The sequence below is a fragment of the Aulonocara sp. 'chitande type north' Nkhata Bay genome, linkage group LG7 (genome assembly GCF_057382095.1).
Source record: "Aulonocara sp. 'chitande type north' Nkhata Bay isolate Kocher_YH1m ecotype deep benthic linkage group LG7, A_spYH_male_GT1.1, whole genome shotgun sequence".
Taxonomy (NCBI): Eukaryota; Metazoa; Chordata; class Actinopteri; order Cichliformes; family Cichlidae; genus Aulonocara; species Aulonocara sp. 'chitande type north' Nkhata Bay.
This window is the reverse complement of record NC_141350.1, coordinates 45,772,246-45,789,469: the sequence shown is the minus strand read 5'-3', so window position 1 is coordinate 45,789,469 and position 17,224 is coordinate 45,772,246. Positions and strand designations below refer to the sequence as shown.

The 17,224-nt window shown below is 39.4% G+C and overlaps 1 protein-coding gene across 4 annotated transcripts in view; it reads right to left on the bottom strand.

The window, feature by feature from the left end:
* Positions 1-557: 557 nt before the first annotated feature.
* The window catches only part of uhrf2 (ubiquitin like with PHD and ring finger domains 2), a 51,365-nt gene continuing 34,698 nt past the window's right edge, over positions 558-17,224 (bottom strand). For 3 of the 4 annotated variants that reach the window (XM_086300764.1, XM_086300762.1, XM_086300766.1), the window contains 11 exons: positions 15,989-16,175; positions 13,820-13,943; positions 8,030-8,137; positions 7,807-7,911; positions 7,602-7,708; positions 7,187-7,349; positions 6,743-6,880; positions 6,398-6,635; positions 6,009-6,160; positions 5,638-5,736; positions 558-3,721 (listed from right to left, as the gene is read on the bottom strand). In XM_086300764.1, the coding sequence (XP_086156890.1) occupies positions 3,575-3,721; positions 5,638-5,736; positions 6,009-6,160; positions 6,398-6,635; positions 6,743-6,880; positions 7,187-7,349; positions 7,602-7,708; positions 7,807-7,911; positions 8,030-8,137; positions 13,820-13,943; positions 15,989-16,175 (1,568 nt within the window). In that variant the 3' untranslated portion in view covers positions 558-3,574. The remainder of the gene's footprint in view (positions 3,722-5,637; positions 5,737-6,008; positions 6,161-6,397; positions 6,636-6,742; positions 6,881-7,186; positions 7,350-7,601; positions 7,709-7,806; positions 7,912-8,029; positions 8,138-13,819; positions 13,944-15,988; positions 16,176-17,224) is intronic. The other variant, XM_086300763.1, reaches the window with a different exon arrangement.

Sequence of the window (17,224 nt, the reverse complement as noted above, 5' to 3'; positions counted from 1 at the left end):
ACCAGCCTGAACTGTTTACACAAAAGCAGAACAGATCCATACTTTTATTTAGTTACTGAAAATTTCTGACCCTACTGTCTGTGGCAGCAGAGATAGAAAATCATCAGACCTGCAACATTTTCCCAATTTTGGTGAGCATGTGTGAACTGTACCCTCAGTTTCCTGTTCTTACCTGACAGGAACGGCACCTGCTGTGACTTTTCTGCTGCTGTAGCTCATCTGCTTCAAGGTTTGACATGCATTCAGAGATGCTGGTCTCCTTACCTTGGTTGTAATGACTAATTATTTGAGTTACTGTTGAGCTTCGAGCCTTCAGCTCAAAGCAATCTGGCCATTTTCCTCTGACCTCAACAAGGAGACTGATTGGATATTTGTTTTACCTGCAAAACAGTCAGATGGATTTACTGACTGTTTTATTTTGAATATATAAATCTAACTATAATAACAAAATACATTATAAGCAGTAAAAAGCAGAGCTTGAAGAAGAATAGGATGAAGTTTACACTGTGTTTATCCTACCTCGTTAATACAAAAAAAAAAAATACTATTACAAAGCATTGCTTTCTTGAATCCAAATATTTAATAGGTACATATCAAGTAATATCATGACATGTATAAAATTTCAGATCACAATATGAAGCAATAAAACTCCTCAGACTGGCGTTTGCTGCAAATGTTTGAAGTCGCCAACATAAAAAAAATGACTAATGATTAAAACAGAAGCAACTAAAATGGCTGAGTAAAAAAAAAAAAAAAAAAAAGGTGTGCAGACACAGATAATAGTAAGCATTCTAGGAAAATCAAATGTGACTTCTTAAACTTTTTTTCTCTTCAACAGAGTGCAATAAAGAAACGAAACAAAAAAAACACAGCACTGAAGCCAAGCGTCCACAAGACGTCTAAAAGTTGTTAGTACTGTAGGTTCACGGAGGGCAGGAGACAGTGGAGTGAGAGGAGGAGGAAGCAAAGGTCACGGCAGAGAAAGAAAGGAGGGGTATCAGCTTGCCAGTCAATGCAATAAGAAATAAATCTGAACAATATTAAGCAACAGTGGAAGTAATGCACATCACAGTTAGCTTTAAAGACCATAGTAGCATCTGTACTTGCATGTTAATAAAAAAGAGAAAAAAATAAACAAAAAAAAAACCCAACAAAAAAAGAAAAAATCCTGAATGATTGAGCAGAAACAAGGACATCACCACATACAAACAGCCTGCCAATGAAGGGGGGGTTCGAGGGGGAGGGGTCAGACAAGAAGACAGCGTTCACCTCTGATCTGAATGTCAGCAGAGTTTTAAAAAAAGAAAAAAGCTGAGGCTGCCCTCGTCTCAGCTTTACGCAAAACACGTCTGTGCCTCGAAGGCCTTTGCACCTTAAGGGCTACATTTTTCCCACAAAGCCGACTCGGATGCATGAACCGAACGTCAGCGCTCCAGGTGACCTCTGTCCGAGACTGCGCCGCTGCTGCTCTCCGTGAGGCGTTTGTTAAAGCTGCTATCAGACCTGCCAACCCTGGACATTTTAAAGTACCATATCAGCACTGGAAAGAGGTGCGAATCTGCCTCCTGCGCTCACAATTAAAGCAACACCTTTTTAAAGTATGATACTGTCAGAGGGCACAGAGGCTTCTGAATTCAATGTCAACAAAATATCTGATGAAAGGCAACAGCAGAAAAAAATAACACAAGGTAAGTGAACATGGGGGTGAGGATGTGCTGTTTTTGGGTCCAACAGGTGATGACAGGACTGTTACCACGTGTTACTATGCAGCCAAACATACAAATAAAGAACAAGAAGTTCAATAACAATTGGGGATTAATGTGATTTATGGTCAAACATTGAAAGAAAGAAAAAACCCAAACAACTTATAAGTAAGAATATTTTTGAGTGTCAGTAGTATCCTGGACTAGGTATTGTTATAGTGTCTCAAACTCAAAGAAGCTAATGATTTATGCAGTGCACTCCAAGTGCTTTTAGTAGTCTAGTTTAACATCAGGGATGGGTCGCTAAATATATATTAAAAAAAAAAAAAAAAAACTTTTTTTTTTTATTTAAAAAAAGCATTTTAAAAAAGTAGTTTTCCAAAATAGAGGAGAATAACATCATGCTGGACACCTCCAGAGCTCTCCACCGACCATTAACTAACAGGTAGAACAGCAGCAGATGAACAATAAAGACCAGCCAGCTTTATGTGAAGGCCTTCTTGAGTGCAGGGACACCAGTCACTGAAACAGAAGTGCATCTAAAAACTCTTTAGTCTTTTATTCCTGTAACATCAAAGCATTCGTTGAAAAACACCAGAACATATGGACCTGACATACCAGGACAGTTTTGTCGATGTCATCTGACTTAATAAGTACAACCGTGAACCAGAACTATATTTATAATCCTCCGCGTGTGACGTTTAACACATTTCTGACACTGCTGGACTTTTTGGTGCTTCTGAAGAAGTTTCAACAGTGTGTTTGTTCTATCTCGTGTTCAGGCACAAATCACCAGCCGAGGTTACTTTTTAAAAGCAGACTCCTGCAATCTTTGCCCATAATCGGCCCTGTGGCCTTGTGTCTTTATTAAAGCAAATGGCTTTTCTGACTCGACGTAAAACGTAAAGAGGGGACTCACTGGTGCGTCTCATCAGTATGTAAAATTTGCAGCTTTGTTGGAACCATAAATTTTCCAGCACTCTAAACAAACTGGATGCAGTTGCCAATTTGTGTTCCCTGCCAATACAAGGAAAGTTACCCCTGGTGAGACATCTGCTATTCCCGTTAGCTCAAGGCAAAGCAATGGCATTATTCCAAGTGACATGAGGAGCAGGATGTTAGCACTTGCTCCTGATTAACCTACAAAACAAGCCTGCTCCACATGTCGGTAATAAAGTGCTTCATGGGAATAAGACATAGTGTGCTTCATTATAAATGCACGTTAACAACAGATCAACTCTGTGGGCACCCTCTCAGTCAAACGACCTACTCACCTCCGCCGCCTCCTAGCACCGGCCACTTTTTATTAGCCAGCTCAGAAACGGCTCCGATTGGCTCAGTGCTTTGGTGTAAAGCTGCATGCATGGTACACAAAATGCAAACAGGGTGGCAGGAAACTAAACTCTTAACTGCTGCGCTTGTGATGTTGCCGGGGGAGAATTTGCACTCTGACGGCATAACGCAATTAATTGAACCGGTGGACAACACGGTGGAAAGGGAAAAACTGTTGAGATGGCTAGTGTGAGCGTGAGTTTGGGGACTCTTTTTTTTTTTTTTTGTGCATTGGTTTTCGTGTGCGTTCGTGTGGCAGGAAGTTTTAAAAAAATGTCCTCGGTTGATTTTTCAGGCTGGTGATGCTGATGGAGACAGTCCAAGTTCAACAGATGAGGTCAGTCCCTACTGAGGTTGTTTGTGTATGAATGATTGTATACATAAATGGCTGTATATGCAATATACATTAGCCCGTGGGTAAGTACATTATGAGTGTGCAATGCATTTTAAAGTGGAGCTCTAGGTACTTGACAGTATACGAGGGTGCACAGAATGGGTGCTTATGTGCGTGTATCCTACTTATAAACGTGATTTCGACCTCATCGGCCCTTGCTGTAGCCGGGAAAGAACTGGTCGAGCAGCATCTGAAGCGTCTTGTTTTGGGTCATAACGTAGTCCTTGCCCAAGTCGTGGCGGCAGGCGGGGCAGGTGTACACCTTTGCCCGAAACGACCGTTGGAGACAGGTCTGTGAAGAGAAGGGTGAACGTTACTGTAATACATGAAGACTGTGTGTTTGTTCTCCCCCTACACAATCAGGAGCTGACTAAGCAAACTTGGTACACATGTACACCTGAGCCCCTGAAGGTTCTCATCTGGGGCTGGGTATCGTCACTGATTTCTAGAATCGATTCAATTCCGATTCACAAGGTCCCAAATCGATTCGATCCACGATTCGATTCGATTTAAATCTGGGAAATTTTGACAGTCAGAAGTATAATTCAGATCAGAACATTTACATATTTTTGTATCTATAAAAAGGAAGCTGACACTCGCAAGACTTTATCCAAGGTGTGAGCATCACAGCAGATGCCTTTGTGTCAAAGTAGCTGAAGATAAAACACAGAAAAACATGAAGGTGATTTTCCTGGCCTGGGATTTTATAAAAATATTCTGCAGTACATCAAAAACGAAAGAAAACCATTAATTAATGAACATTACCTCTGACGTTACAGCGGTTTTATTAGACACACGGCTAAGCATTTTGCATTTTGAATAATATTAAAAAGTTTAAATTTGTTCAGTATTGAACAGCAGAAATGAGGTTTTCTTTTCGGAAGAATGTAAAAGGGAAAAAAACAGCGGCCGACAGCCTGTAAACAGCGGTAGACTTGTGCGTAACAAGCAAGCGAATAATGAAGAAAGCGAAACTGTTCGAGAGAGAGAGAGGGGGGGGAGGGAGAGAGGGAGAGAGAGAGAGCTGTGCATCGCAATGGAAGCAAAACAGTAAAAGAGTGAATTCATGACGATGTTTATGTGAAGCGTTTGGATCTTCTTTAGCTGCTGGTTCGGTCAATATTGTTTGGAGAGAGATCAAACTAACAGCTTTAGAATCAGCGCATAAAGGGCGTGAACACAAAGCGCGGACCCGGATCAGCGAGCTGTCGGCTTTCAGCCCCGACTGTGAGAAAGGCGACATCTAACTGATTCTGATCCGCGGGTCGCGCTGTGTGTTTAAGTCTATGTGCAGAATCCCTGTACCTGCTCTCATTTACTGTTTGGTGGTTCTTGAAATTTTGTGAGATGTCACCAGAGATTCTGGCATTTCGGACAAAATAAATTTATATTAAAAAATCGATTCAGGATTTTAATGAATCGATTTTACGTTATCCAAGCCAGAATCGATTTTAATCGATGAATCGATTATAAAAACCCACCCCTATTCTCATCCTCATCATATATTCTGATGTGATCATGTTGCCAAGCAACCACAGAGCAACAGGCTTAAATAAACTGTTTTTTAAAATTATGCACCTATAACACTGCATCAAACATTTTTATTTCTCAAAAATAAAATCTAATTTATATTCGCAAGACTTCAATTGTGCGTGACATATTATGCTGTCAAGTTGCCTGGCAACCACCTAACAACAGGCTAAAACTAACTTTTTTTTTTTTGCTTTCACACACCCTAAAACACCATATAATGGGCATCACAAACAAAAAACTGAAACAAAATGTGAAAAAAAACCAAACAATTTTTTAACAAAAATAATAAAGTAATAAACTAGATTCTTGAAAAATATTAAAAGTAATATGTGATTTTGTGAATGTGGACAAAAAACTAAAATATACAATATAAAATACAGGTAACATTTTCTTATTTTAAGTATTTGTTTAATACTTGAAGTCCGATGAAGCTTTGATCAACATGTTTATACCTGTACTGACGTACTTGCTAAAATCATTCCCTCTGGCATAATACTTAAAAAGATTAAAACACTGAGACTTAAACAAACTAAACATTTCAAACAATAAAAAGCTAAACTGAAACAAGCACACCTAATGTGGAAACCTAGTGAAACAAAAAGTCAAAATGAAATAATAATCAACAAACAATAACCGCAGCATGTCCACATAATAGTTAGAAAACAAATCCTATACCTTGCAAACATTGTGTGAGCAGACAGTGGTGATGGGCTGGAAGGCCAACTCCTGGCAGCACACACACATGAAGATCTGCTCCATCTTGCGAAGGAAATTCTTCAAAAAGAAACGTCAAAGGAATGAAGGTGGGAAAGAAACAAACACACTAAAGTTGTAGCAATTTTGAATTATGGCGATGTTGCTGCCTTTTTAACCTGCTTTACTTATAAATCAACAGCAACAGACAGGCTGTAAATCTCAGTCAGTAAATCTTCTTACATCGAGAAGATTTATTATTTAGAGCACATGGAGCGAGTTGCTGTGAGATACTTAACATTTTTTATAAACATAAACCAGAGATGTGTATTGTGGTATACTAAATTTTATACCGGTCCCTCTTTAAGGTGCTCCATGGCTTCATCCCAGAGTTTCTTGTTGGCTGTGTCCTCTTGGATCAACTGCTGCTGCTGCTCTGACAGCTGGAAGGTTTCCTCTATCTTCACCCGTTTAGAAGGAGGCTCTTCCACCGGTTTTGACTCTGCTGAGAAAACAAACTAAGACTTCAGAAACAGAAGGATCTATCCTCGGAGACTAAAAAAATATATATATATATATTTACAGTGGTGTATGGCTAGGTAAAAAAAATATCCTAGTGGAGTTTGTGCTTTTAAATATTCATTTCCCATCTTCAAAACTGTTTCAGTGATCACACTGGTCTCACCTGTCCTCGTCTCACAATACCTTGTCTGACCTGCTTTGAGCTTCTAAAAGCACCCACCACTATCTCTTGTTGTCTTCTGCACTCCATTACTTTGTGGAGACTCCTCTTCCACATTGGCCACTGGATGCTCGTCCTCCTCCTCCTTGTCATCGCTCTCCTCTTTCTCCTTAATCTTGCGTTGCCTCCGTGGCCGCCCCCTCCCGGGATAGTGCTTACTGCGGCCGCCCCGACCGGGTCGAGCACAAGCCTCCTTCTTTGATTTGTTGGCCATGGCCGCCAAGTAGCCTGGGGGGTACTGCAGACGCACAAGGAGAGACAAAGAAGATTGAACCTAATTTTGAAAAGTAGAAATGAAGTGCACCAACAAAGGCACACGTGCCTGATTTAAGACACATATCTAACCTGAACAGCAAGGCCCAGTTTCTTGATCCTCTCCACACCTTCAGGGGTCCAAGGCGCTGGCTCCTGATCATCTCGTCTCAGCAGGTACCTCCACACCAAGTAACCGCACTTCCCGATCTCTGGCCAGTACTTTACCACCTACGAGCCGCCATCAACCACAGCAAATTTCATTCAAAAAAAAAAGTGAACTGAAGTTTTGAAGCAGCTCTGACTTAAGACTGGTGACAAACGGTTTCTAAGACAGAAGAAGATGAAGATTTAGAAGCGCAGTGTTAGTTATAGAAACACGGCTGTAATAGGATCCCATATAGCTTGAAAGGCAGCTTTTAAAACTTCAATCATTCTGTAAGTTTGTACACAACCTGCACTCTATATCGACACTATTTTATGCAGTGCTGCTTGCAGTAAGCAGATGTATTTCTGGTGGACAAGATTTGGCGATACCTTGTAAATGCCATCGTAGCGGTTTCCTTCTTCGGGAGCATATTTGCTAATGCGGCGACCTTTGGAGCTGCGGACCACTCGTACAGGTTTTCCTGCTCGCCAGTTCCTGGACTCTGCTCCGTCTTTGTCATTCAGAGGTGCATCGCAGTTTAAGGCCAGTGCCCTGAAGGGGTCGGGCAAAACAGAATTATCTTTATTACATGTGAGAATTACAAGAAATGATGGCTTAATGGTTGAGAAATCCTTATTTCAGTACAGAAATAAGGATTTATTTACTAATTAAAAATCGAGACAATGAATGTGAAGGCTATACTTCATGTTGTTATTTAAATCAAGAGATTAAAGCAAATAAACCTGAAGCGAGGCAGCTTTCATATTAAGAAGCATGGACATCAGAAACAACCAAGTGCCCCACCTGTTCATGTGAGTCAGCGTCTGGTCAAAAGAGTGCTCTCCGATCCGTTTGTTTCCTGAGAGGTCACGACCCCCGCTGCCCGTGTAGGTGAACTCGTCTCCCCGGTCCTACCACAGATCACAGTGACCATAACATCACGAACAGCAGGCAAACGTGCAAGATTCACAATAAACTAGCACGGGGAGAGAAACATTATAGGACCCACCACTTCATCTTCAAAGCCTCCAGCCAGCACCAGCGAATAGGAGCCATCGTTACTGCGCCCGTGGATGCCGCCGACATGTGGCCTGTGAACCCCTGCCTCGCTCACCTGAGGGGGATACACGGAAGGAGAAACAGAAGTGCAGAGTGAGGCATGATTTTTCTTTAAATGTTCAAAATATATCTGATTATCATGCAATGTTAAAAAAACAATAACGCCAGCTAACCTGAACTCTAAACTTCCAAGTGGTACCAACAGGAACACCAGGAATGGGTCCATAGTGGTTTGAAGGAACAATAGTGCATTCTTTAGTACGCCCCACACAGGCCATACCCTGCAATTATATGAAGAAAGAACAAAGATGTGCACAAAAAAAATACCAAAATGAGCACAAATGCCTTTATATTGCATTCGTTTAGCACAGCGGTCATGCAAATATCAAATGTACAGTAGCTTAATCAGCAGTTATATTTTAACAGCGATCAGCATCCCATTTAGGTGGCATATACGGTTCTTGAAAGTCAGAATGCAAGACAGCTTTTGCGAGGAAAAGCGTTTTATTTTAAGGGTTCTAAAATCGTGTTAATAAGAAAAGTCAAGTATAAATGCTGCATGACTCAGGGCGCATAAATGTGCCCAAACACACAAGCCAGGCTGTTTTCAATTAGTCCACCGAGAAAGGGAGCATTCTGGTAAAGAAAGGAGTTATTTTCCACTGGCAGTTCCAGGAAAGTGGCTAAGTCATGCTTAATGGCATTGTTCACATTACACACACCGCGGAGCAGAGCGTCAGAGAGACAGCAAGGCCAGGATGGAAACAGGCCATGAGAAGAATCTGAAGGGATTTTGAGGAAAATATTTAACAGCATGCTTAGATCAGATTCAAATTAAATAAGCAACTAAGTGAGCGGGAGAAGTCTCCCTGTCTCATTTTCTGTTTCAGCAGATACAAGGATGCAGTTGTTGCTTTGCCAAGTAGGAAGTTTAAATGCGACCTTCTAACGCCTTGAAAAAGTGAATGGAGCAAGTTCACACTCATTATAATAATCAAAACCCTTCATAATCAATAACACATCAATAGGCGATCGTCTAGCCTGTGATGAGAAAATGATGTCTGACACTTCATTCACTTTTTTTTTTTACCTCTCATTTACACAATGGTGCCATTTTTTTCTGTTGTTTTAGATTAAATTGTGAAGCAAAGCGGTGTGATTTGGAAAATAAATCTATAGCACAGAGCATCACTGCTAACTTTTTGTCCTTCACTTGAGCCGCAGCTACCAAACGCTGCTCAGAATATATAATTACATATTCTACTCATACATATTTATATATCCACAGCACTTAACAAATTTATTAGACCTTCACATAGTGTAAGGTTTGTGCCACAGCTGCCCTAAATTTAACAGTAGGCCTACTGGTAATTACCAAAAAAAATTTATTTTTAATGTTTCTGTAATGGTTAATGCACCAGAATGTGCAAACCTTTTAATCAAAATGCTAGTTTTAGCTGACATATGATAAATTAATATATTTTAGATATTATATATGTAGTTCTGGTTGCATATACAAATTTACTGCACTAAAAAAAAAAAAAAAGCAAAAATATAGTAAAGCAGATTATTATTTTCTGACTATGAAGCCAAATTTGTGCATATATACTAATGTGCAAGTTGACTATATACACAACTCAATTGGCCATATTGTAAAAAAAAAATAAAAAAAAAGATCCTTCACTTTATTTATTGAAGTGTTTTGTGAATCAACACCTTTGACAAAGTGGCATTATAAACCAGGACATTAAGGCATCCAAAAATACTAATAATTGACTAATAACAACTGACTAATAGGCAAATATTAAAAAAAAAGACAAAAACATGAACAAATGTCGCTGATATATGCAGTGCACCAAACTGCAGTGACTCATCAGACCAGCCAAACAACAGCTAGCGTTAGCTCAGAGCGCCGGTAAATCACAGAGTGTGGAGGAGCAGCGGCAAAAAACAAACAGATCGTTGATTAGGATTGAGGATTAAACGTTCAACAGTTCACCGTCTGTAAGGTAACCACAGCGTATCTGCACCTGTGCTCCGTCACACCAGAGTAGAAATAAGACCTCCTTGCTAGGGCTGGGCCATATTATACCGTTCACGGTAATACCGGTATAATGTTAGGCAACGATAGGAAAATGAAATATCGCGATAGAATGGGAGTAAAACGCGCATGCGCAGTGCCTTTGTTTTCATACACACATGGCCGATTGTTGAGTGAAACAGATGAACCAGAATTGGTTTGTAAAAATGGTGCAACTTCCGTGATGTGGAACTGGTTTGGTGTTTGTCCGTCAGATACACAACAAAGCACATTTTTTTGCAGAACATGCAAGCGGCCGTTGTTATTGTCGTATTTGTCGGACTAAGATGCTCTTAAATCTGGGAGTAATCTGGGTCCTAAACTCCGTATACTTCAGGTCAAACAACACTGCAGCATCACTTAGAGTTAAAAACTGTCTAAATTCTTTCATCTTTAATAAAACGATCAGCATTGCTGCTTTACCAGGTGTAATTATAAAGTTTAACTTCCAGGCATCCATGAAAACAAAAGTTATTACATTTAACGGAGTTAGAAGTTAGCAGGAAGCTAGCGGAAGTTATCTCGCTAGTTTCGCTAGTTACCCAAGCATGATATTGCATGTTCTGACTGAGAGATTTCTGAAAAAATTCAAACGTACAGCTCTGCTATCACTTCCAACATAAATGAAGACAGGAAACTAAACAGCAGTGACGTTTGTAGGGTTACTGAAGTTGGGCTAGCTGGTATATAATGATGTGCTACGTGATTGCTAGCGACACAGCTATGTTAGCATAACATAAACAGTGAAGCTGGAGGACGAACACTAACACTTTTCCACTTATAAAAGTTAACGTGAAGGTTCTTCATGGTTAGAAACAAATGCAATCGCATGGCAGGATGCTGTAAACGGACCAAACTTCAGTCAGGAGAACAACTGAGATAATCCATCCACAATACGAGGTTAGTCATTAATATACTGCAACAACATGGGAATAGAGCAGCTGCCAGAGAATTCAACATTAATGAATCAATGGTACAGAAGTGGAGGAAGCAAGAAGAATGAGTTTAATAAAGTTTGATTTATCTGACTGCTTTGTTTCGCTTAATGTGCCTTATAATCCCGTGCACCTTATGGTCCGAAAAATAGTACTGCACACTACAGTTTAATGTTGCAAAGCACCTCTTTTTAACTTCAGTGGATATTATACATGGTTATGCTCAGGATATGTCAGCCCATTTCTACTGGAAATGCCTTTTGGTTAAACTTTCAGCAAGGAATTTGCATTTGCACTGTTACATTTTTATAAAGCTTTAATGTACATAAAAACCAGCTTCTTGTTTAAGTGAAAATAAATGGAAGGTTGTCTTTTTGCGCTAGTAATGTTGTGGAGTTGTATTTTGTCTCGCATCAATTATATCGTCGGTTATATCGTTATCGCAAATTTTCAAATATATATCGTGATAAATATTTTTGGCCATATCGCCCTGCTCTACTCCTTGCCACTACTAAAAAGTCAGTGACTGCTCCGTGATTGGATTGAATTTCTATTCTGTTGGATTGACTAAAATCACTCTCACACAGATCTGCGAAGGTTTACAAGTAATTGTCATTTCTACACAAAGACAGACTGCCAACACACAGTCTGAGAGTCTCAGATTGTAAATAATGAATGTGAATTTCTGCTTAATGCACAGTTCTGTGTATGTTGACAGTAACAGACTTGAAATTTTCACCAGTTTCTCTCAGTTACTAATCACATTACCACAAACAGATTGCGTGCAATTTAACCCCATTCAAAATTGCCTGACACCATGTTATTGTCGTTTCATTGCTGCTTTGCACCGAAGTTGCTTTGAAGACGGTAGCTGACCGTCCGTGAGTGGTGGCAGACCCGGTCCCCATCTTTGAAGAGTGTGACTATTGTTGCATCAGTGACTCACCCCAACTCAGCGGGTTTGGTGTGGAATGCGAGTCTTTTGGTGTACGAGAGGAGTAACCACAGTAGCATAAAAATTAATGCCTTTAGCAGCAGTAACCTTTATTTTCTCAGCTGTAAAGTGTGTAACCACGCTGCAGTGTAGTTGTTGCTAATAGTGAAAAAGCTGTGATAAACTTTCAAGTGAAACCAATCATGTCTGTTTAGACCGCTTGGCCATTTACAGTATTATCATCTGCCTGTTTTTGACATGACAATAAATTTTAAATTCAATATTAGAGACAAAATCAGTATATTGTGACTGAAAGACTGAATTTATAAAGTCACTTTGGGATGGCGGCATAAAGCTTAATAAATGCTTAACTTATAATACATTATATCTACTGCTTATTAAAAGGCTACTTTTGGCTGCTCCCTTTTATCCCAAGGGGTCTCCCCCAGCAGATGGATCTGCATGTTTGATTTGGCACAGGTTTTACACCGGATGTTCTTCCCGATGAAATGCTCCCATTTATCCGGGCGTAGGAACAGCACTGTGTAAGCTAGCTTGTGAGCCCCACTGAGGCTATGTGTGTGTCTCAAACCAGGAATCTTTGGTGTGTAAGGTGATTGTGTTAACCACAACACTATGGAGCCACATGTATGAGACGTTCAATAAAACCTTATAAATGGAGTATGTCTGTTACGTGAAAACTTAATTTGAAACAAGCTACTTTGTCTCTGATCAAACATAATGCAACATACACAACAGACAATAACTGACAGCAAACATGTAAAAAGTAAACTGAAGAAAAGGCAGCTTGGATTAAGTGAATGAAATACAACGATGTTTGCTTGCATGGCCTTAGCTTTCTTCTTATAGCAGTTTGTCGTAAGGTCATTGAGTAAACTGAAACGGTGTGAAGAAAAAAAACAATTGTGTCTCACTAAAACAAAAATAAAACCTTCACCTTAAAAACGTGAAAGCTACTGCACAAAACTATGTAAAACAACATAAAACTATACTGTAAATATATTTAATTTTAGTCTGGAGCGCCGCAGACCTCATGGCCTGTCTGGTGAGACTTTCATGCACATGCTTACAGAAACTCAGAGTGTCTAAAGTGTTTTGCTTTGTTAATTTCTTCTATCTCACTTATGACAAAGATCACAGCTATTATAATAATGAATAAAAAATTTAAGCTAACACCGAAGCTACTAAACTAAAACTAATTTTTTTTCAGACTTCAAAGACTAAACAAACTATCAAACTCACAACAGAAATGAACTGTAAGGAAACAAACATTAAAGTAAAGTAAGTCATGTTAAAACATTATGAACATTTCTATGTAAATATACTGTTTCCATTATAAAATGTACTACACTGGAAGCATAAATGTTCACCGTTAGTGTAGGAGCCATTCTTGGGTTAATACCTTATGTGGTCACTAGAGGTCACCTTTTTCTGTTTTGATTATGTAATGTAAAGGTATTTAAGGTAGACGCACGTAATCGGCGTCAGGTGTGTCATTGAGAAGGCAAACAGTTTGTGACCGTTGCGCTGTTATGCTAAGTCGATACAGAATAAAGACCAAAAAGGACAAGATACATACTGCTGGATTTATTGGACTGTGAACTTAATTCATGCATACCAGTGACATCGCGTCACCCCCGTTAACGACCACCTCAGTGGCTTCAAGCGTAGGCTTAGCCTCTACAGTTAGTTCCTTCAGTGATCTGGTTATTCAGGTTTTGAGATGTAAAACGCCTCTTCTGTCTCTCATAGCCAATATGATGGAGTGAAGCACTTTTTAGTGTTTTGATAATAAAACAGAGAAAAGCCCTTCGAGAAAAAAACCCCCTGCTTTGTTATTGTTTTATTTGTATTTGTCTACATGGCCTTTGCTTCTTCAGGACAATATGAACTCTTCCCTCCAGCTTTCTATTGAAATTCACTTTCATTCTTACAGAGCAGCTGTCAGTCCACCTTTGCTGTATGTGTGCTTTAGGGTGCCCTTGGGTCTCACCTTTCCCCAGTCTCTTTGACTCTCGGTGGTTGCAGAAGGCATTTTGGCTTTCTTCTTGCTGGCTTTAAGCTTCTCGCCTGCCTTGACAACCTCACTGGTGTCATTCTTACAGGTTGGACAGTACCTGGCAAAATAAGAAGGAAACAATTTCCGTCAGTGCTTCCTAAAATTTTAGGCCAGCCTACAAATGCCTCTACTCTGGCTTTGTAAAATCAAAAAACTGCAGCAACAATGTTACAACTTAACATATATGGGATTTTTAAGACTGATAGCAACACCAATATTTGGGGATTTTAAAATTGTGATATATCCGCCGATATTTTTGTCTTTCAGACACGCAAAACTTAATTAGATTTTCATAACATTTGTCATTGATATTATTTTATGATATATGCGTGGCTTACACATTCACGTTCTGCCCAACTCTGCTTTGATCAGCTTCAACAAGTGTTGCCAACATGGAAACTGTGCCCTCTGATGAGGAAAGTATGCATCATCAACACTTACAACACAGTTAAAGAATATCTGTCCCGCCTCTTCTTTACTTATAAAATTATAATTGATCAGCTGCTGTAAATATTAATACCAATATATCCACAAATAGCTACTATTGGCTGATTATCTGACTTAAAACAAGGTGTTTTTTTTTTAATGTACTGTTAGTATGTCTTCCTCCTACAGAAAAAATAAAAACAACATAATTTCTGTTTTCTAATTATAAGAAAATGTCTGGATAATGAGCTGCCAGCACTTAATTTCTCAAAGTGTGAGCCCAAGAAGCAGTACTAATGGGTTTCTTTGATTTACAACAGCAGCACTGCTTTGTAATGTAGAGAAGAAAAAAAACAGACATAAGTAGTTCGTGATATGCGAACAAAATTTCCTTGAACAGTTTTACACTAAAAGAAAAAGCAACAATATTGGGGTGGGTTTTTTTTAGGACTTTAATCCCATAGATTTAGTGGCCCAGCCAATTTAAGATCAAATTAGCCTTTATGCTCCCCGGGATCTAAAATGAGAGAGAGAGCCCTGAATTATATGAACAGAATTTGACAGTCATGTAAAATTTAAAAAAAAAAAAAAAAAAAAGGTGCTAATAATGAAAAAAATTCTGATTTTTTTGTTTTGTTGTGTTTTTAAACAATGGGTCCACACACACAAAAAAGGGGACATTTTCTGTTATTTAACACAAAGTTCATGTTTCATAACTACAGGACGGTCAATAAGCAATGGTTACCAGATCTTTTTCCAGTTATAAAATTATTTACATATTTTATTTCTTAAAATTTAAGCACAAGAGTCGTACTGACATTTCTTTCATTAACTAAAGCAGCATTTCTTTATCATGTATAAAAACAGATATATTGTTGAAATTGCACTTTTCTTTCTTATATTGTGGTATCTCAGGGATCTGATCTAATCACTGATCTGACCTACAAACATCCAAGTGAACTGTATGTGGCCCATAATGTAAAATGCGTTTGACATCCCTGAGCTACAAGTTTTTTTTAGGTTTAGGAAACATAACGTAAAAGAATGAAATTTTTGTGGACGTTACGAAAATGCATCAAAAAGTTAAAAACGATAGATGAAGGGGTCTTGTTTTATTGTCGTTTACTTATACAAAGAACAACAGAAAAGCAGGCCGAGCTGTTCTCAAAGCATGCCTTACCAGAGCTCTTTGTAAACCTTAATTATTAAGAATTTCCATGATTTAATCTTTCTTAAGCTTTTTTCTAAATTCCCACACTGACAAAAAATTAAAAATGTTTATTTTCAAAGCCATTAGTATTATCTTCTCTCCGCACCAGATACAATCAGTACCTGAACTGTTTTTCCAATAATCTCTCTGACTTCGTTGCAATACTGTGGGAGAAACAGACAGAACCCAGAACGCAAGATAATGAAGCTTTGCGCCGTTTTAGAAAATGATGCCAAGAAGGCGTGGAGATCTGTTTGGCAGAAAGTCTTTCAAAGATTAGATTAACTCCCACCTGTGAGCGCATGGTTTCATTACTATATATTGATTTTACCCTCAATCACCGCTTAATTACTACACTAATACATTTCAGCCCACATTTAAACAGCACTCATCAGCCTTTTTTCCTGGTTAAATGACTGCGAGGCTCAAAATCTCGCAGCAAAATGTCGAGTGGCGCTCTCTCTCACCAGTCCTCGTCATCTGGGATGGTGGCCAGCGGTGGGTTGAGGCAGTAGATGTGGAACGCCATGTTGCACTCATCACACAGCAGCTGCATGTGAGCGTCCTGCTTCCCCCCGCACACGCAGCAGGAGCAGAAACGGCACTCTGCGTCAGGGTCGGCCTTGCAGTGCTTACACTCCGGACCACTCTTTCCTGCAGCATTCATAAATGCAAACACATGTATGAACAGAATGATAATATCATGGTATTCCTGCACTACATAACGACAAAGGATTGGCAGGCGTAGGTTTTGTAGGAGCACTGCAAGGGGACATGTTAAGCATGAGACACATGATTTTCTGCATTATGGTTATTAGGGCAACTTATTCCCAACTGTTTTTATTTAATATTACAAATGCTAGGTCAATCCACACACAGACATAATTTACTCTTAAGTTGTCAGACTTCATTTTGTTCAAGTAACCTATCTATAATGTGTATTTGTCACATGTTCAAATCAATAATACATTCATTTATTTTGAATAACAGCTATTAGTGTTTCAGCTTGATATCTGCTCATTTCCCAAACGAGAATTTGTTTTCTGGGACGTTTTTTTATGCCAACTGTGCTATTGAAGCAGACTGAAAACAAGAAAGATGGGGTGCACTGTTATAAGACGAGTTGGGCATCAATCACACAGTCAGCAACCACCTGGCAACCTCTGGTCGAAAAATATGTATGTATTCCTTGGCTGGCTGGTAAGAGTTTACTAACTGTCGGTGGGTGAAATCGGTCACAAAGAGGCTTCTGCACAGAGGCTGTCTGCAAACACTTGCTAACTGACCACTGTGCGTGAAACCTGAAAAAAAGTGCAACAAACCAGGAACACAGAATGTTCCCTTTCAAGGTAAAAAATGGCTCATTACCACTGAAACCGAGTTCTAAAAGGCACAACTTTTACTTTGAGCTGTGTTGCACTCTTCAAAGTTTCACTACTGCTTACAGAGTAGTTGGCAAATGTCTGCAGACAAGTTGGCGCATTCCAGACAAATTACAGGCAACCGTGGCAAACTGCTGGCAATCAAAGCGATGGCAAAGATGTTTTCATTGACATACTGTAATCTTCTTTGTGACCGATTTCACCTAACAACCACTTGCAACCAGTTGGGGGATACTCTTCCATGGTGACTGGTGGTTGGTAGGCAATCTCTAGACCTGAGGAAACTAGCAACAGCACATCTAAACTCAAAAAACAGTGGCT